The 21816-nt window shown below is 43.1% G+C and overlaps 1 protein-coding gene across 2 annotated transcripts in view; it reads left to right on the forward strand.

The window, feature by feature from the left end:
• Window positions 1–289: 289 nt before the first annotated feature.
• MBOAT1 (membrane bound O-acyltransferase domain containing 1) overlaps window positions 290–21816 on the forward strand; it is a 114443-nt gene continuing 92916 nt past the window's right edge. Inside the window, exon 1 of one of the 2 annotated variants that reach the window (XM_059075571.2) lies at window positions 290–664. In XM_059075571.2, the coding sequence (XP_058931554.1) occupies window positions 569–664 (96 nt within the window). In that variant the 5' untranslated portion in view covers window positions 290–568. The remainder of the gene's footprint in view (window positions 665–21816) is intronic. The other variant, XM_059075574.2, reaches the window with a different exon arrangement.

The following is a 21816-nucleotide window of genomic DNA, read 5'->3' on the forward strand; positions in this document are numbered from 1 at the left end:
CAGAACGGGGTGGGGTCAGGGTGCTCCCTAGCGCAAGGAGCCCGCCGGGGTGACCGGGATAGAGGTCGTTTCTTGTGGTGGGGAGGGAGGGTGGGGAGCTCGGGAGAAGGAAGAGCAGAGGCTCCTACCGCCCCCGGGGCCGCATGCCACCAGGCGCCGGGCTAGGCGGCGGCGCCCTTGTCGTCGCTTTCCCTCTCGGGTCGGCCCGAGCAGGGCGGGCCGGGTGGCGCTCGAGGGCCGGGCTCCGAGTCCCCACTTTTCCTCCCTCCCTTCCTCCCTCCTCCCGGGCAGTCCCGGGCGGCCGGGCCAATGAGCGGCGAGAGGAGGGGAGCGGGAAGCAAGCGCTCTCGGCCGCAGCCCTCCTGCCGCGCCCGCGGCCACTGCGCCAACGCCAAGTTTGCGCCCCGAGAGTTTGCGCTGGGTCGCGTCCTCCGGCTCGCCGCTCGGTCCCCGTGAGCCAGGCGGCCGCGCGGCCCTCGGGACAGCCACCCGCGCGCACTCGGGCGGGAGGACGCCGAGCGGGGTGGCGCGGCCTGGGGCCGGGGCTGCCGCCTCCCGAAGATGCAGGATGGCAGCAGAGCCTCCTCCCAGCCTCTCCTACCGCACCACGGGCTCCACCTGTCTGCACCCGCTCAGCGAGCTCCTGGGCATCCCTCTGGACCAGGTAACGGCGGGCGGGCGGCTCGCGGCTGGGGCGGGAGCGCGGGAACCCTCCCCGAGCCGGAGCGGGCGTGAAGCCTGCGGGGGGGGGGGGGTTGGTGGGGATGTTACCTACCTCCGTCCCTGCCCCCATAGCAGATTTCAGTGTTACAAACTAGACAGGTGGAGTTTTGTTTGTTGGTTTTCAATTGATGTTTTTCCCCTTGTAAGTGCGAAAAAAAAATTGGTATACTTTGCACAGAAGGTTCGAATAAACTTTTTTGTTTTGTTTGAAGTTTTGGGTTTCCTCGTTTCCTGTAACCCAGGGCTAAAACGTTCTGATAAGTGACTCAAGTGTTTCTTTCATCAGTGTAGTCAAGTATTTATTATTTTTAAGTTAGATGAACCTACTTAGAAACTGAACCTGAGTGACCTATAAACAAAAGCCTGTAGCTTTTGAATGAGAGACCTGGGGTTTTCGGCAGTGAGGCTTGTGAAATCGGGTTGACAGTTATTTTGTACCACCTGTGATCAGCATCGGCAAGGGAGGAGGGACACAGGATGCTGTGGTTTGCCGAGGGCCTTAGCTTATTCAGTCAGTCTACCCTCGGGGGTCCAGGCTCCCTAGTAGGACAGGTTAGTGGGAGAAGAGAGGCACTGTTGCAGGTATTTGGACTGTCCAGCAACTAAACTGAAAATGGCAGCAAACAACAGTAATTCCAGGTAAGAAATTTTCCCGAGGGTTGAGGCTATCTTAACCCCTTTTCTTGTCTCTTTAGGTGCTGCAGGCTACTTAGACCCTGTATTTAGCAGTGAGTCAATAAATACACAGTTGACCCGCGAACAACACGGGTTTGGAACTGCATGGGCCCACTTACATGTGTATATTTTTCAATAGAAAATACTACAGTACTGTACCACCATCCGAGGTTGCTTGAATCCACAGATTCCGAGGAACCACAGATACGAGGGGCCGACAGTAAATTATACACAGATTAACCCCTATGTAGTTCAAGGTCAGCTGTATGTTATTTAAATGCAATTGGGTAAGGCATGCTGGAGGAGGGCCCACTAGTGATCTTTTAAAAAATTCTTCTTTCCTTCAAACAAGAGTATACCTGCTGCTCTTTCCATTCACATTCCCTCAGCAACGAGGAAGTGAAACCTAGATGTTTCCCTTATTCAGATGCTGTTTACTGAGCCACCCTTCCACCTGGCTCCCTGTGAGGATCTGATTCAGAACTCCACCTGATCTGACTGTCGGCCATCAGTTGTAAAATCCAGACGGTCAGGAAATTGGGAGACGTATCAGCTGCTAAAGCCTGTTCTTGTAGTGAGAGTGTAGTGACTGCCAGGGACCCGCAAAGGCAGAAATCATAGCAAATTCTTTAGCCCTGAAATGAAATAGAGCTCAGAGCTGAATTTCCTTCAGGGGAGTTTGTTGGTACTTACCCCTCTACTCTCCATCACAATTTATTTTAATTGCATTTTCCATTTTCAGCAATTCAGCACAGCTAGAGAGAAGAGGAATCCAGGGAGGTTTTTTGGTATGGAAAGAGTTAGATTGTTAATGGATCCCAGAGATTGACGACTGAGAGGTGCCCAGGATGATGTTATTAAGTGCTTTGTAACTGCGTCCACCCTCATCCTCCATCTCCTGGATTTCTGGCAAAGGAATTCTGGTTTTAATTTATAAAAAAAGAACAAGAGAGCCTGTGGGATGTTTAAGGCTGGAAGGGAGGGATTTCTGGGATGAACTGAAGGAAAGATGTGGGCGATAGGCAAGGAGGGAGCACCTGTGATCTCTTAGATCTTAGGAAACGCCACTGCCCTCCAGAAGGGTCAAATCTAATTGACTCTCGGTGGAAGAAGCACTTAAAGGCAATGCCCCAGCTGGCTCATGTCAGGCCGAGGGGGAATCCCAAACCATAAATAATGTGGTTTGAGGCTAAACTGTGGCTTGAGAGTTTGGAAGCTTGATGTGTTTTTCTCCCTCGCACTTTCAAGGGCTTTTTAGTTGTTAGACTGACTTGGGGGTAATTTGTGCTCTGCCAGAAAACTTCCTTTACGACTGCTGGCTGGTATTCTACCCTCCCGGAGCCTCAGTGTCTTCACATGTAAAATGGGAGACGACAAAAAGACCCACCTTTTGGAGTCAAGACATTTTATATAGATATAAAATGCCCTACAGTCCTTGTATCAGACAGGGTCCTGGCAGGAAACAATTCAACTCAATGGATAGCAATGAAGAAACTTTGATGAACTACTTAGAGAGGTGTGGGTGGCATTAAAGGAACCAATAAAGGATGTTCAGGTACCAAGACGTGGGCAAGGAAAAGGGGAGAAAGTCCTGTTGCCAGGATTCAGGGGGGAAGTAGAGAGAGAACCTCAGCCCTTCTCCCCATCCCCTGGCCCTTCCATCTCTTGCAGTGGCCCCCAGTGGGTGGCTGGCCTGGGGCCCCTGGGCGATGTGGTCTGCAGGGGCTCCCCCTGGGGCACAAAATTGGGAAGAGAAAAGTGGAGCCAGGTCTGGAGGACAGTCCTAGGATAAGAGCCCAGTCCTTGATAAATGTTTGCTCCTGGCCCATTAAAGAGTGACTTTTTATTGGCCTTCGATTTGCTAACAATGATAAAACATATACCTCAAGTTGCCCAAGTGCTTCCTTATATGCCACTTAAAGATAGTGAATCCTATTCTTAATGTCTTGACATTTCACACGTATATTTGTAATTTCTGTGTTGATTACACTTGTGTGAATGTCTTTGGCTTCTGGGTCTCCCTGTGTCAAGTTGTTTATTATTTGCAAAACCTGAAATATCTGTTGAGCATTCTACTATGTGAGTAAAGAACTGTTTTTTAAAAATATTTTTACTGGAGTATAGTTGATTTAAATGTTATGTTAGTTTCAGGTGTACAGCAAAGTGAATCAGTTATACATATACATATATCTACTCTTTCTTAGATTATTTTCCCATATAGGTTATTACAGAGTATTGAGTAGAATTCCCTGTGCTATACAGTAGGTCCTTATTAGTTATCTATTTTATAAATAGTAGTGTGTATATGTCAGCCCCAATCTCCCAATTTATCCCTCCCCCAACCCTTTCCCCCTGGTAACCATGTTTGTTTTCTATATCTGTGACTCTGTCTTGTAAATAAGTTCATTTGTACCATTTTTTTTTTTTAGATTCCACATATAAGCGATATCATATATTTGTCTTTGTCTGACTTATTCACTCAGTATGACAATCTCTAGGTCTATTCATGTTGCTGCAGATGGCATTATTTCATTTTTTTTAATGTCTGAGTAACATTCCATTGTATACATGTACCACCTCTTCTTTATCCATTCATCTGTCAATGGACATTGAGGTTGCTTCCATGTCCTGGCTATTGTATATAGTGCTGCAGTGAACATTGGGGTTGCATGTATCTTTTCAAATTATGGTTTTCTCTGGATATATACTCAGGAGTGGGATTGCTGGATCATATATATGGTAGCTCTATTTTAATTTTTTAGGGAACCTCCATACTGTTCTCCATAGTGGCTGTCTTTAATTATTTTTCATCTGATTCTTCCATTTATCTGTTCTGTTAGCTTATGGGGGGAGACGGTGTGCAATTGTGACTCTACTCAGGAAAAGTCTATGGTTTTAGTTTCCAGGGACTTTTACTAGCCTGGCCTCCTCCTAAAGATGTTAAATGCAAAATCGTCTTATTTAATTAGAGACTAGAGCACAGCAGTTCCGATCCAGAGTATAGGAAATGGATGACTTAGGGGCCTTCACAGGTGCCTCACAGATGAGTCTGATGAAAACTACATTTCTAGAATGAATTTCGAGCAGATGTGGAACTCAGGCAAAGAACTGAGGATGACTATTTTGTTTGATTTTTTTGTTTAAATCATCTGCTCATGCCTTCTCCACTCTGTTTTGGTCGTGGGGTATGGCATGATCTGTCTTTAAACTATCCTAGCCTTCGAAGTTTGCAAAATTGACTCAGCTACCAGGATAGATGCGGTAATACTGACATTCCTAATTTGTGTGGTACACGGTCATATCCTAGGAGCTGTGCAAGAGGAGAAATTCCTGGCTTTAAGGAATTTGCACTTTGGTGGTAGGGAACTCTGAGTGCCAGGAAGTGATTTTCGAGATTAAAGCAGTCCAGGTTTAGGCCTATTTATGTAAGCTTGTGTTACAGTTTAAAAGGCAAGATCAGTGAAGACCGGCTCTGAAGGCCTGACCCTCTCGACTCATGGTGATATCAGCAGTGGGTTTTGGTGATTCCATCGGGGCCTCTGACCACAGTTTCTGTACCTGCCTGGAGCTTTCAGTCACCTGGTTGGTTCTTTTGCCTGTTCTTGGAAAGCCCAACCCTCAGTTTTCTCTTCTTATCTAAGTCTTGCCCTTGGTTAAAAGCTCAGCTCACATTCCACAGTCATTATTAAATCAATTAAATATTTATTTAACACTAGTAGTGCCAGGGACTTGGTCAGGTCTTAGAAATATAGGGATTAAAAAAAATCAAGGTTTCTACCCTTGAAGAGTTTATACGCCCATGGAGGAGACAAATGACCTATAGAAGTGCTATGTCCTCACAGACCTATGTAGGTACTAATAGAGGTTTGTAGGTGGTACCTTAGTGGAACAGAGAAGGGAAAGCCACAGGACACCTTGGACTCTTGTGGAATTTACTGTTTACCTTTGAAAACATGGTTTATATTTGACACTTGACACGAAATGTTACCTTATTTTGTTAGGTATCCTGCCTGGTTTATAATACTGAGTTTCAAACTAATTTAAAGTCTCCTTGAAGTCTAGGTTTTTTTTTTTTTTTTTTCCTGGTATACAGGCCTCTCACTGTTGTGGCCTCTCCCGTTGCGGAGCACAGGCTCAGCGGCCATGGCTCACGGGCCCAGCCGCTCTGCGGCATGTGGGATCTTCCCGGACCGGGGCACGAACCCGTGTCCCCTGCATCGGCAGGCAGACTCTCAACCACTGCGCCACCAGGGAAGCCCTGAAGTCTAGGTTTTATCTATCCTGGTATTCCAAGCAAGTAGTAGTGTGCTCAACAAATGCTTGTCATTAGTAGCAATATATGCCAATGCTAATGATATACATTACCAGACTTTGATATAGAATCTTGTTTTTAAAGTGGAGAGAGATGGATCTTTGCGGAAGGGGTGGGGAGGGTCCTCTACCGGACATTCCCCCATTGGTGCTGCCTCCAGGCTGTACTCTTGGGTTTCTGACTTGAACAATCTACTCTCCACCCTGGGGCTTTCCAGTTGACCCCGGCTCCGGATGCATATGGCAGGTCCCAGAATGTCCATCCTGCAGAGAGCCACTTCATTCATTTTTTTTGGCCTCAGTAGTTCCTACAAGGCTAGATCTCCTCTCCCCACTTAATTTTCCTTTCACTGTATGATAGTGAAATCATTGGCTTATGGGAGGAGCATCATTTGGTTAGACTACCAACAGCAAATACTGAGTTTCTGCCATGTTCCAGGAATTCCTGGGACTGGGTGAGGCTGTTGTCATTCAAACATGAATAAAATAGGATCCATCCTCGAAAAACTCATTGTTGGGTGGGGTGGGGACACAGAAGTCAACCAGTGTTGCTCCTGTGTGGTGCCTGGACCAGCAGCATCAGCCTTGAAACTCGTTAGAAATGTTACTCCCTGGCCGGCACCCTGTCTGCTGCTCTGGGGGCAGACCCAGCCAGCGGGGGATTTAATGAGCCCTCTAGGTGATGCTGGGATGCCCAAAAGTTTGAGAACCACTGCTGTATAGAGATAATTGGGATACAAATTAATTAAGTGCAGTGGAGGGTGGTGAGGTGTGGTTGTCAGAGAGCATCTCACAGGTGGGGAGGACCACACATTGGGTCTTGAGGGCAGAAGGGGTATTTGTCAGGCAAAGTGGGTAGAAAGAAAAGCATGTACAGAGGTGAGGAGGTGTGAAATTGTGCACTTCGTTCACGGAACCGAGTCCACTGAAGTGGCTGGCGAGGCTGCCCTTGTGAAGACTTTGGGACTCTAGGTTGCGGAGGGAGGCAGGGGTCACATCATGAGGAAGCTGGGAGGCTCTGGTGAGGTGTTTGTACTTCATCCTGCAGACCAGGGGGATGCAAACTATTTCTATAAAGGGCCAGACAATAAATATTTTCGGCTTTGCAGGCAGTACGGTCTTCGTTGCAACGACTCAACTGTGCCATTGTGCCGTGAGAGCAGCCATAGACAATATGTAAATCGTTGGGCCTGGCTGTGTTCTCATGAAACTTTATTTATGGACTGAAATTTGAATTTTATGTAATTTGCACATGTTGTGAAATCTTCTTCTTTTGATTTTTTTTCCCCCAACCCTTTAAAGATGTAAAAACACGTAGTTAACCTGCAGGCCACACAAAACAGGCAGGGGATGGATTTGGCCTGAGGACTGGAGTTTGAGACCCCTGTTATAGACTAATTTTCCTCACATTTGGTGGATGGACCATCATCAGTATCTATTTTGCCAAATATGCTTCTGGGATTTGACTCCGACCCAGTGAATCCAAATACATATCCGAGTGACAGGGCCGCCCATGTGATTCTTGTGCTACCTGAAGTTTAGAGGCATTACCGCCGTCAAAGGGAAGGCTTTTCATTTTGTGAAGTGGGGCAGGAGGTCATGGCTGAAGGTGCAGGGATGGAGGCGGAGCAGGGCTTTTTGACAATGAGTGGATGTTTAGTCTTAATGGGGGAGCAGAGAAGGAGCGGCCTGGGGTCAATTTCATGGGTTGCTGAGTATAATCAACGCACTGAAAATCAAAAATTTCAGGATTTGTGCCAATATGTGGTTTTTGTCTTTCAGCAGCTCCTTCAAGGAGCAAAAGTAAAATAAATAGCTGGACGTTTGCAGGGAAGGTTGTCGGAACGTTAAGAAGTAAGGGTGTTGAAAGCTGCCGACAAGTAGTTGTTGCAGGTGATGGCAGGGAAAAGGGAAACGTTTGGAGATTGGAGGGGCTTTGAGGGGCAGGTGCAGGGGAAGTGAGAGAGCCGGGGGGCCAGGATATTTAAGCTGAAGGTTCCTAGTGAAGCTTCCCTGGGCAAGGATGAAAGTCAAGGTGTGGACATGGGAGAAGGGGTGAAAGTCGACTCAGTTTAGCAAGCCGAGGAACTGGGGGACTTGGTTGATCGTCCTCCTAAACATTGAAGCTGCCCAGGTGACCGGGAATGTGAGGTGGAGAGAAAGACTCTGTGGTACCTAAACTCTCCGGGAACGTGGAGGTAGATTGGTAGATCCTGACAATGAAGAAGGACCAGAGAGAGTATGACAGGCTCTGCTATCAGGCTCTCGGCCAGACACTCTCCAGGGCGCATCTCATTTAATGTTAGGACCCTGGGTCCTGGAGGGAGGTACTTCCTGGCTGGGAGGATGGTGCCTCTCAAAGGGCGTTGGAAGAGCTCTCTTAGCCCCTTTAGCAAAGGAGGCAGCAGCTGAGCCCGATGAGCTGGGCGGGGGTGTGGGGGTGTGTGTGTCAGCCTGCTCTGTGCTTTCAGTCCCACCCCATTCCCTCCAACCGACACCATCCTAGGGCCCAGCTCACACTTGGCGCTACTTAAACACTTTATTGAATAAATACAGTACCAAACAAAATGCATTCAAATGCTTTCTAAAGAAGTCAATTTTAAAGGTCTCTCTCTTCCGGTTAATGACAAACACAGTCAAGGCAGATGCGCTACTTTCCCATAATTGGCTGATTTTATACGGCACTTAATATCTTTTAGTCCACAAGTATATTCTTAAATGACAGAAGGATGGTGGAAGAAAAATGATCCAAAGCAGCAATGGGGGAATCTGGAAAAGCAGTGACTTCCTTCTCTCTCCTTGCCCTTTGTGGTGGTAAAATGGGAAAGCAAACGCCTGGGGGCGGAGGGTTCTCCGGCCAGGCTAAGAGGGAGAGAGAGCCCTGGGCGGACCCTGAGGCTTCCGGAGCACAGCTGAGGGGGCGCTTTGGGGAGGACCTCGGCAGTGGGAGGGAGGTCGGCGGTGGGAAGATAAATCGAGGAGGAGGAGGAGGAGGATGTCAGGAGCCCATGGCTGCGAGCCTGCGTGCTGGGCAGGAGGCTCAGGGATGAACGGCAGGTACAAGTGTCCCCTGGGGGCCCAGAGTCCTGGTCAGGCCGCGGCCAGCGACTGACCCTGAGCCTTGTGGTCTTTCCTGGAGCTGCACACAAATAGGGCGGGCCGCCAGGGAGCTGGGCAGAGGCAGGGCTCGAACCCGGGACTGCCTCTGCAGACTTGGCTTGTAGTCACTGCCGGGCGCCCCAGCCACTGCTTCCCTGGGCGCTGTACCATCAGCGCAGCGGAGGAGTTCCTTCCCGTGCCCCCGATCCACTGCGTCTCTCACACCTTCCAGCTTCTGCTTCCGCCTTTCCCTCTCCCTGGCATTAGCCCTCATCCTCATCTCCTTTTGCATCCCCTCCTGTCTGCTCTCTGTAACCCTGGCCTTGCTCTCTCCTCTCCCCTTAGAGATCATCCGCCCCCTCCCCCAGGGCCAGATGGATCCGATTTTATTCTCTTCGTTTCTCCATAGCACTCTCTCCATACCGTATGTGCTGCTTTTTTTTGGTGGGGGGATTATGTTTATTGACTTTGTATATGCATATTTACTTGTCTGCATATTGGTTATGTGTGTGTTTCTGTCTTTTTTAAAAAAATTGAAATATCTAGTTGATTTACAATGCTAGTTTCAGCTGTAGAGCAAAGTGATTCAGTTATATGTATATTTTTCAGATTATATTCCGTTGTAGGTTATTACAATGTATTGAATAGACAGTACATATATTCCCTGTGCTATACAGTACATCCTTGTTGCTTACCTATTTTATGGATAGTAGTTTGTATCTGTTAATCCCATACTTGTAATTTATCCCTACCCCCTCCCTTTCCCCATTGGTAACCATGAATTTGTTTTCTATGACTGTGAGTCTGTTTCTGTTTTGTATATAAGTGCATTGGTATTATTTTTTAGGTTCCATATATAAGTGTTATCACGTAATATTTGTCTTTGTCTGACTTACTTCACTTAGTAGGGTATACGCTAGGTCCTTCCATGTTGCTGCAAATGGCAATATTTCGTTCTCTTTTCCCACTTGGTGCCTCTTACTTTATGTCTCAGATATTTATCGCCTTTCTGCCCTGCCTGATTCTGAGAGGCTTCTCTCTGTAGTTGCTTATGGAGTACTGGATGCCAAATATTGGGCTAGAAGGGGGATACAGAGATTAATTAGGATCTCTGCCTTCTAGGAGACAAACCAATACGCACTTGGTAAATTACTTTATTACGTGTAAACTCTTGTAAAGCAATGTGCTCAATGCTCCAGAAAATGTGTACACATGGGCCTCAGCAATCCTGGGCTTGTCCTGGGGAAGGTGAAGGGAGCTTCCTGGGAGCTGCTGCTTTAGAAGGACAAGGGGAAAGTGCAGGGGTGTGGCCAGGTGGGACAGGCAGAATATGCCAGGAAGAGGAAGCTGTTGGAGCAAAGGTACTGAGGCTGAGAAAAGATGACCTTTTTTCTGGGACAGTGAGTGAGGCTGAATCTTAGTCATCTTGGTATGCTTATTAGTACTAAATAAGAACTAAATAAACTTGGTTCCATTGAAGTGGAATTTTATTTACATAATTTGCATTGGAATGGATGACTAAGTGATGATAAAATTAGGAGCCAGTTTTTTTTACCGACTGGTTAGGCCTGTTTATTATTTGGACCCTACATTTCAGATTGAATGGGCCTAATTTCTGATTTGAGAGGGAATTAATGGCCCAGTTACTGATAGTTAAATGTGAATCTTGGGTCGTTTAAATATAAAATTCTCCATTCCCGTTTGCATTATGTAGAGTTGATAGATGCATTACTTAACCATTATAGAGGCAGATATTAATATCATTTTTTGGACCAGTTGTCTCAAGTGTGTGTGAACAACATGTACAAATTTCCTTTTGCAGTTTGAAGTCAAGTCACTTATATATAAAAAGTGCTGTATACCCAAGTACTCCCAAGTGTTTTTGAAGCACAGACTCTGAATTACATTTATAAAGAAAAATTTCATGGAAAGATTATATCTAAGGAGATACAATCTGGAAATATCTTTTTGTGGCAATAACTTGTAAAAAGAATTCAGTCTGTGTAATTTCATAACAGTATTTGGTTGTATGCTTTTCAGAAGCTTTCTATTTTAAGTAAGTCAACCCTTTCAGTAAACGAGACAAAGGGAAAACTTGCTGCAGTCTTGTTAATGACAATTTCTAGTAGTTTTGCCAAGATAACAGAAGGATAGAGAATAATCAGCGGGAAAAGTAACTTCAAGTAGTTTATTCGGGTTGAAAATGTGCTTTATTAAAAGCCCACTATCCCATAGGGCTTAGAAATGTGATCATCTGCCCCAAGATGAGCTCATTAACCCATTTTAGTTAGCCAAAAAATATGCCCTCCGTTAATCGTTTACCAACTTCCTTATAATAGTGGGGCTCTGCCTATAACTTTGTTATCAGTGGTTAATCTTTTTTTTTTTTTTTTTTTGCCTTTTGGGTGAGAGCTTTATTTTTTTTTTTTATTTTTATTTTTTAAACATCTTTATTGGAGTATAACTGTTTTACAATAGTGTGTTAGTTCTTCCTTTGCAACAGAGTGAATCACTTATACATATACATATGTTCCCATATCTCTTCACTCTTGCGTCACCCTCTCTCCCACCCTCCCTATCCCACCCCTCTAGGTGGTCAAAAAGCACAGAGGTGACCTCCCTGTGCTATGCGGCAGCTTCCCACTAGCTATCTAATTTACATTTGGTAGTGTATATAAGTCCCTGCCACTCTCTCACTTCGTCACAGCTTACCCTTCCCCCTCCCCATATCCTCAAGTCCATGCTCTAGTAAGTCTATGTTTTATTCCCGTCCTACCACTAATCTCTTCATGACATTTTTTTTTTCTTAGAGTCCATATATATGTGTTAGCATACGGTATTTGTTTTTTCTCCTTCTGACTTACTTCACTCTGTATGACAGACTCCAGGTCTATCCACCTCATTACAAATAACTCAGTTTCATTTCTTTTTATGGCTGAGTAATATTCCATTGTATATTTGTGCCACATCTTCTTTCTCCATTCATCTGTCGATGGACACTTAGGTTGCTTCCATGTCCTGGCTATTGTAAATAGAGCTGCAATGAACATTGTGGTACATGACTCTTTTTGAATGATGGTTTTCTCAGGGTATATGCCCAGTAGTGGGATTGCTGGGTCGTATGGTAGTTCTATTTGTAGTTTTTTAAGGAACCTCCATACTGTTCTCCATAGTGGCTGTATCAATTTACATTCCCTCCAGCAGTGCAAGAGTGTTCCCTTTTCTCCACACCCTCTCCAGCATTTATTGTTTCTAGAGTTTTTGATGATGGCCATTCTGACCAGTGTGAGATTATATCTCATTGTAGTTTTGATTTGCATTTCTCTAATGATTAACTTTGTTATCAGTGGTTAATCTTTTTTGAAATAAGGTTTTGCAAGTCCACACAGCATAAAAGGGGCTCTAAGTGTTGAGTTAGGATTTCTGGCTGGGGGGTGGTGTTGGGGATTTCGCAACCATCATATTACAGATATTCCATTCTCCAGCCTATTTACCAAAACAACAACACAAAGCTCGGGTTTGAAAGCCTCATTTGAAAAAGGAGCAGGGGCACATTGGAAAAGTTTTGTTCAGGGAGTTCTAACTTCTTATTTCAAACAAGTAATTTAAAAATGAGTGGTTGTCTCCCCCCACCCCCATTTTTGTCTCATTCATCATTCTGTACTTCTCATTTGAAACAGTCAGCAGAGGTATACAACACAAAGTTGCTAAGGCCTAGAGGAAGTTGCTAAATTCGAAAGTCATTTTGTGAAATTTCATGAAGTGGTTTAACTGTGAGTGTCACTGGGTTGAGACTTCTTTCTTCCAAAGACTTTTATTTATCCCTGGCATCATTTTTTGCTCTTTTTGAAAATTTAATTTCATTTATTTTAAATATTTATTTATCTGTAACCTTTTGTTTCTGACTAGGTAGCTTATGTACTTAGTATCAAACCACAAGGCAGAAAAGGGGGTATAATGAAAGGTCAGTCCCTGTGGTGTACGCCCCCCTCACGCCCCCGTCACGTCCCCGTCCCCCACCCGCCCCCTGGCAGCTGCTCAGATCTGCTCCCCACTGGTGGCCAGTGGCATCCTTTCAGAGGTAGGCGAGGCAGCCATGTACACAGAATCTTTTTGTTTTTCTGACACAAACGAGAGTGTACGGTTCTTCCGCTCTTCGCCTTTTTAAAAAAACTTAACAGTGTCTCTTAGGGATTGATTCATATCTGCATCTACAGAGTTCTTGTGACGTTGACTTCCTTTCTGCCTTTTCTGAGAGTTCTGCTTCTCTGCTTCCAGGAATGGCCTTGTCCTTTAGCAAATGCTGAAAGACGCTGGTGGGCGTGGGTGATGGGTTTGGGGAGGGGTTTCCCACATTGTCATGGGCCCCAGGAATACAGGGAGCACATACAGTGGGGCAGGTGGGGTGGCAGGATGAGCACTGAGTTCAGGGCGAGCAGAAGATGGGCTTTGCCTCCAATTTCCCTGGGAGGGAGAGCGTACACTCTGGACTTAGGCATGAGGACATTAAAGATTCCCCTTCCCTTGTGCCCCAGGGATGAACATGGCTCGGCCTCCCACTGACCCGGAGTCAGCAGAATTTAAAGTCTCTCCATCTGCTGGAAATGATGCTCTGTAAGCCCAATGCAGCTCTAAAATTCTGTGATTCCAAGGTCTTCAACAGAAGCAAGGAAGGCTTGGTTTTAGATTGTAAAGGAACACTTCTTGAGGGTAAAGGCCCCCCTCCAAGGCCTTTTCTTTTTCTTTTTACTTTTCAGTGGATGTAGCTAAAAGGATTGTATCCGTATATTTTCCTTTCTTGTTTCTCCCAGTGAAATGTGTGCATTTCCATGCATGTTGGCTGAAGCGAATTGACCTTCAGGGCTCTGGAATCTCTCTTCCACCTCCTCATTAGAGTAAGGTCAGAACGCCTTAGGAATTTGTGTGCTTTACTCTGGAAATAAGACCATGTGAAAAAGAGCTTCTGTTTCTTATTTACTAGAGATGTTGGGCTGGTTTTCCTCCCTTCTCAATTCCAAAAGAGAATCGCCATTCATCTCCAAACAGTAAGTGTTAACCTGCCTGCAGGTTACTGAACAACAGGGAAGCAAATCAATTTGTATATGAAATTCTACTCAGAGAGCTGCTTTCTACACACTGTGGAGGGAAGAACAAAAAGATTTTTCATTTTCTTAATGTGTAGGGTCTGGGGGTGGAGTTTACAAAAAGAGTATAATAAAGGACTATTTTGTAATCTCAGCCTTATCGAGTTAACATTTACCTCAGTTTTATAGTGAGCCTAAGTTGCAAAACTTAAGTTGACTTATGTGTTTATCTTTCTACTGAGGTATTGAGAGCCTTCAAAGATATCTTTATCTGATGGCCAGTTTTGTTTTCTTAGTTTGAAAGAAGGGTGAAAGGAGGCTATAAACTAAAAGTAATCATTTCATCAAGAGACCAGGTGGGACCCAATTTCACTGTCATAACCAATAATGAATTATGACTGTGCATCTTAGCTAGTGGAAACTGCAGAGAGAATTAGAAAGACGGTAGTGGGCTGTAAAATGATTTAGAAATTGACCACTTACAAGTTTTTAGGAGAGCTGGAAAACCATCTCTTGTGTGCTTGGCAACCCTCAAATATTTATTAGAGTTATATGTGTCGAGATTTGGTTCTCTGTTGCAAAGTTTCTAGATGATATGAAGAAGTTAGAAACGAGCAGGAAAAATGGTTCTAAGAACAACTGGACTGAAGGTTCCTAAACAAAAAAGGAAATGAACTTGAGTAAAAGAGTTGACATGGGCTTCCTTGGTGGCGCAGTGGTTGAGAGTCCGCCTGCTGATGCAGGAGACACGGGTTCGTGTCCCGGTCCGGGAAGATCCCACATGCCGCGGAACGGCTGGACCCGTGAGCCATGGCTGCTGAGCCTGAGCGTCCGGAGCCTGTGCTCCGCAGCGGCGGGAGAGGCCACAACAGTGAGAGGCCTGCGTACCGCAAAAAAAAAAAAAAAAAAAGGAAATAAAAGGAATCCAAATTGAAAAGGAAGAAGTAAAACTGACACTACAGATGACATGATACTCTACATAGAAAATCCTAAAGACACCACCAAAAACTACTAGAGCTCATTAATGAATTTAGTAAAATTGCAGGATACAATTAATATACAGAAATCTGTTGCATTTCTATATACTAACAATGAACTATCAGAAAGAAAAATTACAAAATTAATCCCATTTATAATTGCATCAAAAAGAATAAAATACCTAGAAATAAATCTAACTAAGGAGGAAAAAGACCTGTACTTGAAAAACTGTAATACACTGCTGAAAGAAATTGAATATGACACAAGCAGATGGAAAGATATACTGTGCTCATGGATTGGAAGAATTAATATTGTTAAAATGACCATACTACCCAACGCAGTCTACAGATTTAATGCCACCTCTGTTAAAAAACCAATGACATTTTTCATAGAACTAGAACAAATAATTCTAAAATTTGTATGGAAAAACAAAAGTTCCTGAATAGCCAAAACAATCTTGAGAAAGAAGAACAAAGCTGGAGGTATCATATTCCCTGATTTAAAACTATACTACAAAGCTACAGTAATTAAAACAGTATGATATTGGCACAAAACCAGACACACAGATTAATGGAACAGAATAGAGAGCCCAGAAATGAGCCCACACTTAAATGGGAAATTATGACAAAGGAGGTAAGAATTTACAATGGGGAAAAAAGCAGCCTCTTCAATAAATGGTTTTGGGAATTTTGGACAGCTTCATGCACAAGAATCTAACTAGACTACTTTCTCTCACCATGCACACAAAAAAATTCAAAATGGATCAAAGATTTAAATGTAAGATCTGAAACCATAAAACTTCTGGAAGAAAACATAAGCAGTAAGCTCTTTGATATCAGTCTTAGGCAATAGTTTTTTGGATATGTCTCCTCATGCAAGGGAAACAAAAATGAAAATGAACATATGGGGCTATATCAAACTAAAAAGCTTTTTCACATTGACGAAAACTATCAACCACACAAAAAGGTCACCTAATGAATTGGGGATGATATTTACAAGCAGTATATCTGATAAGGGGTTAGTAACCAAAATATACAAAGAACTCAGAAAATTCAATGTCAGAAAACCAAACAACCTGATTAAAAAATGAGCAGATGTTCACGTCCCTGTTTGGGTCCCCAAAATTGGGGGGGGCAGACAATCTGCATAGACATTTTCCCAAAGAAGACATACAGATGGCCAACAGGTACGTGAAAGGATGTTCAACATCACTAATCACCAGGGAAATGCAAATCAAAACCACAGTGAGATACTACCTCACCCCTGCCAGATGGCTATTTTAGAAAGACAACAAATAACAAGTATTGACAAGGATGTAGAGAAAAGAGAGCCCTTCTGCACTGTTGGTGGGAATATAAACTGGTGCAGTCACCATGGAAAACAGTATGGAGATTCCTCAAAACATTAAAAATAGTACTGTCATATAATCCAGCAATTCCTCTCCTGGATGTTTACTCAAAGAAAACAAAAACACTAATTAGAAAAGATATATGCACCCTTATGTTCACTGCAACATTATTTACAATAGCCAAGATATGGAAGTGACCTAAGTGCCTATCAATAGACGAATGGATAAAGAAGATATGGTATATATACACAATGGAATATTACTCAGCCATGAAAATAATGAAATCTTGCCATTTGTGACAACATGGGTGTACCTAGAGGATATTATGCTAAGTGAAGTAAGTCAGACAGAGAAAGATAAATACTGTATGATTTCACTTATATGTGGAATCTAAAAAACAAAACAAATGAACAAACATAACAAAACAGAACACAGTTACAGATACAGAGAACAAACAAGTGGTTGCCAGAGGGGAGGGTAGTGGAGGGAGGAAAGAAATAGGTGAGGGAGATTAAGAAGTACAAACTTCCAGTTCTAACACATATATATGGAATCTAAATTTTAAAAAAATGCTTCCGAAGAACCTAGGGGCAGGACAGGAATAAAGATGCAGACATAGAGAATGGACTTGAGGACATGGGGAGTGGGAAGGGTAAGCTGGGACGAAGTGAGAGAGTGTCATGGACATATATACACCACCAAATGTAAATTAGATAGCTAGTGGGAAGCAGCCGCATAGCACAGGGAGATCAGCTCGGTGCTTTGTGACCACCTAGAGGGGTGGGATAGGGAGGGTGGGAGGGAGATGCAAGAGGGAGGGGATATGGGGATGTATGTGTATGTATAGCTGATTCACTTTGTTATACAGTAGAAACTAACACACCATTGTAAAGCAATTATACTCCAATAAAGATGTTTTTTAAAAAAAAGTTACAGTAACCAAAACAATCCCCCCAAATGAGTTACAGGTATAAAATGTACAGAATGGGAAATATAGTCAATAGCTATGTACTATCATTGTATGGTGATGTAACTAGACTCATTGTGGTGATCATTTTGAAATGTATAGAAACATCGAATTATTATGGTGTAAATGGAGCTAACATAGTGTGATACGTCAATTACACTTCAAAAGCAAACAAACGATCTCATAGAGAAAGAGATCAGATTTGTTGTTACCAGAAGCAGGGGGTGGAAAGAGGTGGAACTGGATGAAGGTGGTCAAAGGGTACAAACTTCCAGCTGTAAGACAAATAAGTACTAGGGATGCAATGTACCACATGATAAATAGAATGAACACTGCTGTACGTTATATATGAAAGCTGTTAAGTGAGTAAATCCTAAGATTTCTCATCACAAGGAAAAACTTTGTTTCTTTCATTTTGTATCTATAAGAGATGATGGATATTCACTAAACTTATTGTGATAGTTGTTTCATGATGTAAGTCATATCATTATGTGGTACACCTGAAACTTCTTCAGTGCTGTATGTCAATAATATCTCAATAAAACTGGAAGGGAAGAAAACGAGACTCAGTCTACGCTTCAGGAGCTGCCTGGGATGCTAGGAGTCATTTAAGAGGAAGCATGCCTTTCTGGAGCATAAATACTTTGCATATTGTCTGAAGGTTTGTCTGAGCCTTTACTTCTCTGGGGGCTTGTTCTGAATTTTTGCTCACTTAGGGATGTCAAGTCTCCCATGGTGATTAGGCACCTTGCGATTTCTGAGGCTGAGCTGGCGTTCGTAGGTGTGGATATGTGTTTGGTTGTTTAATGTTCTTAGCCTGCCGTGTCTTGTTCCCACAGAGACTCCAAGGCATTTCTGAGCACCCTGGAGTCCTTTTCTCTAGGTGCTCTTCCAGGTTCACAGGGTTGCCTCTTACACCTCACACAGGCAGACCTCAGATATATTGGGGGTTCAGTTCCAGACCACTGCAATAAAGCGAGTATCTCAATGTAGCAATATTTTGGTTTCCCGGTGCATGTCAAAGTGATATTTACACTATGCTATAGTCTGTTAAATGTGCAATAGCATTATGTCTAAAAAAACCAATGTACCCACCTTAATTAAAGAATACCTTATTGCTAAAAAGTGCTAACCATCATCTGACTACACAAGGTTGCCACAGACCTTCAATTCGTTAAAAACATTATCTGCAAAGCACAGAAAAGTAAAGTGTAATCAGACGAGGTATGCCTGTATAGTGTTCCCATTTCACTTTTAAACTTAGGTAGAAAACCAGTGCGCTGTTAAGTTTCTTCCTTTCTTGACCTGCCTTATGGAAATTCTTCTTTATCTGCTTATTCTTTCACATTAATTAATCCAGGAGTCTAACTCTTAGTGCTGAGACTCTCTTTTCTTCCTTCTCTTCTTGCCGAAGGTAGAGATTGCTGAACCTCTTCTGATGTTGTAAATTGTTTTAAATTTGTAAAATAAGAATTTGGAACTCTTTTTGTAGGGGAAGTGGGAAGAAGGAAGTGAGCTCTATGGAACCATAGTAGACGTTTGCCCTGGAGAACACTCCCCATAAACTGTGGAAGAGTCATTTAGGTGCTTGTACTAGATGTGATCCCTATATTTTGTTATGGAATTTTCAGAATTATCCTAACAATTATTTCTTTCCCTTCCACATTTTAATGACAAGAAGATCTAGGCTCATTAAGATTAGATCACTTGTCCAAGGACACCCTAGTTAGCTAGTGTCAGAACTGGTTGTCTGACACCAAAATTGATGCTCTTTCCTATATAGCATGCTTACTATTTTGCTCATATCTTCAGAATTAATAAAATGTGGCCATGGTGAGAAAGCTAGACCTCTGTATTACATGGTCAGTGCACACAGAGTTGCTGTTGGCCGGTGTTTAAACGTTCCAGGAAGCTTGGGAATCCTCTCTTATGTCTCAGAAGGACGTTATATTCATATCTGAATGAACAAGTTGTGATGGTCCAAGATGTTTTAGCGGAAAAACATAGGAAGTTATTTTTATCCCAAAGATGTTTAGGTTTGAAATAAATGTTTCCAACCAACTTGGTAAATAGTTTTATAACCATATTTACAGGCTGCAGCTTTTGCTTAAAACTGAGTGGCTTATGCATTGCTTTCCACATGTCAGAGTGTAGAACTTGTTTAATTAACTAGAAATTAGTCATTGGGAATAACTCAAGGTTCTATGTTTTTTCTTCTGAACTTCTGGTTAGTTTATTTACTCTCAGAAGTAGATGTTCTCTTTCTCATGTGGTTTTCTTAAGTCCCAGACTCAGATAGAGTTTAAAAGCCTTTACATTGTCCAAGGTGTACCTTTGATGGAATATTCTGATCTGTGCTCCTTCTTCAAAGGTTCCGCCAGGGCTCTGCTTCAGAGTGATGGCATTTCAGTCTGGCCTCATTGACCCTCCAGATTCAGGCCCGGCAGCCAGCCAGGGAAGAACTGGCCCGGCACACTTGCTTCAAAGAACAAGTGCTTATCTGTTCTACCCAGGTCACACTATTGCTTCTCCTTCTGTTTCTCATTCCCTTACCCTAGGCTGTAGGAAGGGTGGTGAAACTCAGGACACATGGATTTGTAAGTGGTTGGACCTGGAGAATGAGGACAGTAGGAATAGGTATGCTAGAAGCATCACTGAAGGTGGAACACTGGTTGATACAGCCACTATGAAAAACAATGTGGAGGTTCCTCACAAAACTAAAAATAGAATCACTGTATGGTTGAGCAGTCCCACTTCTGGGTATATTTACAGAGGAAGTGAGATCACTATCTCGAAGAGATATCTGCACCCCCATGTTCACTGCAACAGTATTCACAATAGCCAAGACATGGAGACAACCTAAGTGTCCAATGACAGATGAATGGATAAAGAAAGTGTGGTTTGTATATGTACAATAGAATATTATCCAGCCCTCCCCCCACACACACACCCCCAAAAAAGGGAAGTCTTACCATTTGTGACAGCGTGGATGAACCTTGAGGGCATTATGCTAAGTGAGATGAGTCAGATACAGATAAGCATTGTATGGAAGCTTCTGGCAAACTCCAGCCCTCTTACCCACATTTCCTTCCTCCCAATCATTTATTGATGTACAATAGTAGTTAAAGGCAGGGAGTCAGAGCTGGTATTAACTCCCTATGAGGGCAATTGGCTAACCCTCCCTGCATTTAAAAAAAAAATGTTTTATTTTATGTTGGAGTATAGTTGATTAACAACGTTGTGTTAGTTTCAGGTATACAGCAAAGTGATTCAGTTATACATGTATCTTTTCTTTTTCAAATTCTTTTCCCATTTAGATTATTATAGAATATTCAACAGAGTTCCCAGTGTTATGCAGTAGGTCCTTGTTGGTTTTCTATTTTAAATATAGCATGTATACATGTCAATGCCAAACTCCCAGTCTATCCCCCCTTTCCCCCCAGTAGCCATAAGTTCCTTCTCTAAGTCTCTTTCTGTTTTATAACTAAATTCATTTGTATCATTTTTTAAGATAATACATATAAGTAATATGATATTTGTCTTTCTCTGTCTGACTTACTTCACTTAGTATGATATTCTCCAGGCCCATCCATGTTGCTACAAATGGCATTATTTCATTCTTTTTAATGGCTGAGTAATATTCCATTGTATACATGTACCACATCTTTTTTTTAACACCTTTATTGGAGTATAATTGCTTTACAATGGTGTGTTAGTTTCTGCTTTATAACAAAGTGAATCAGCTATACATATACATATGTTCCCATATCTCTTCCCTCTTGTGTCACCCTCCCTCCCACCCTCCCTATCCCACCCCTCTAGGTGGTCACAAAGCACTGAGCTGATCTCCCTGTGCTATGCGGCTGCTTCCCACTAGCTATCTATTTTACATGTGGTAGTGTATATATGTCCATGCCACACTTTCACTTCATCCCAGCCTACCCTTCCACCTCTCCGTGTCCTCAAGTCCATTCTCTATGTCTCTTTATTCCTGTCCTGCCCCTAGGCTCTTCAGAACCTTTTTGTTTTTTTAGATTCCAGATATATGTGTTAGCATATGGCATTTATTTTTCTCTTTCTGACTTACTTCACTCTGTATGACAGTCTCTAGTTCTATCCACCTCACTACAAATAACTCAATTTTGTTTCTTTTTATGGTTGAGTAATATTCCATTGTATATATGTGCCACATCTTCTTTATCCATTCATCTGTCGATGCACACTTAGGTTGCTTCCATGTCCTGGCTATTGTAAATAGAGCTGCAATGAACATTGTGGTACACATGACTCTTTTTGAATTATGGTTTTCTCAGGGTATATGCCCAGTAGTGAGATTGCTGGGTCATATGGTAGTTCTCTTTTTAGTTTTTTAAGGAACCTCCATACAGTTCTCCATAGTGGCTGTATCAATTTACATTCCCACCAACAGTGCAAGAGTGTTTCCTTTTCTCCACAACCTCTCCAGCTCTCCAGCATTTACTGTTTGTAGATTTTTTGATGATGGCCATTCTGACCGGTGTGAGGCGATACCTCATTGTAGTTTTGATTTGCATTTCTCTAATGATTAGTGATGTGGAGCATCCTTTCATGCGTTTGTTGGCAATCTGTATATCTTCTTTGGAGAAATGTCT

This window comes from Kogia breviceps, chromosome 10, assembly GCF_026419965.1.
Source record: "Kogia breviceps isolate mKogBre1 chromosome 10, mKogBre1 haplotype 1, whole genome shotgun sequence".
In the NCBI taxonomy this organism is placed as follows: domain Eukaryota; kingdom Metazoa; phylum Chordata; class Mammalia; order Artiodactyla; family Physeteridae; genus Kogia; species Kogia breviceps.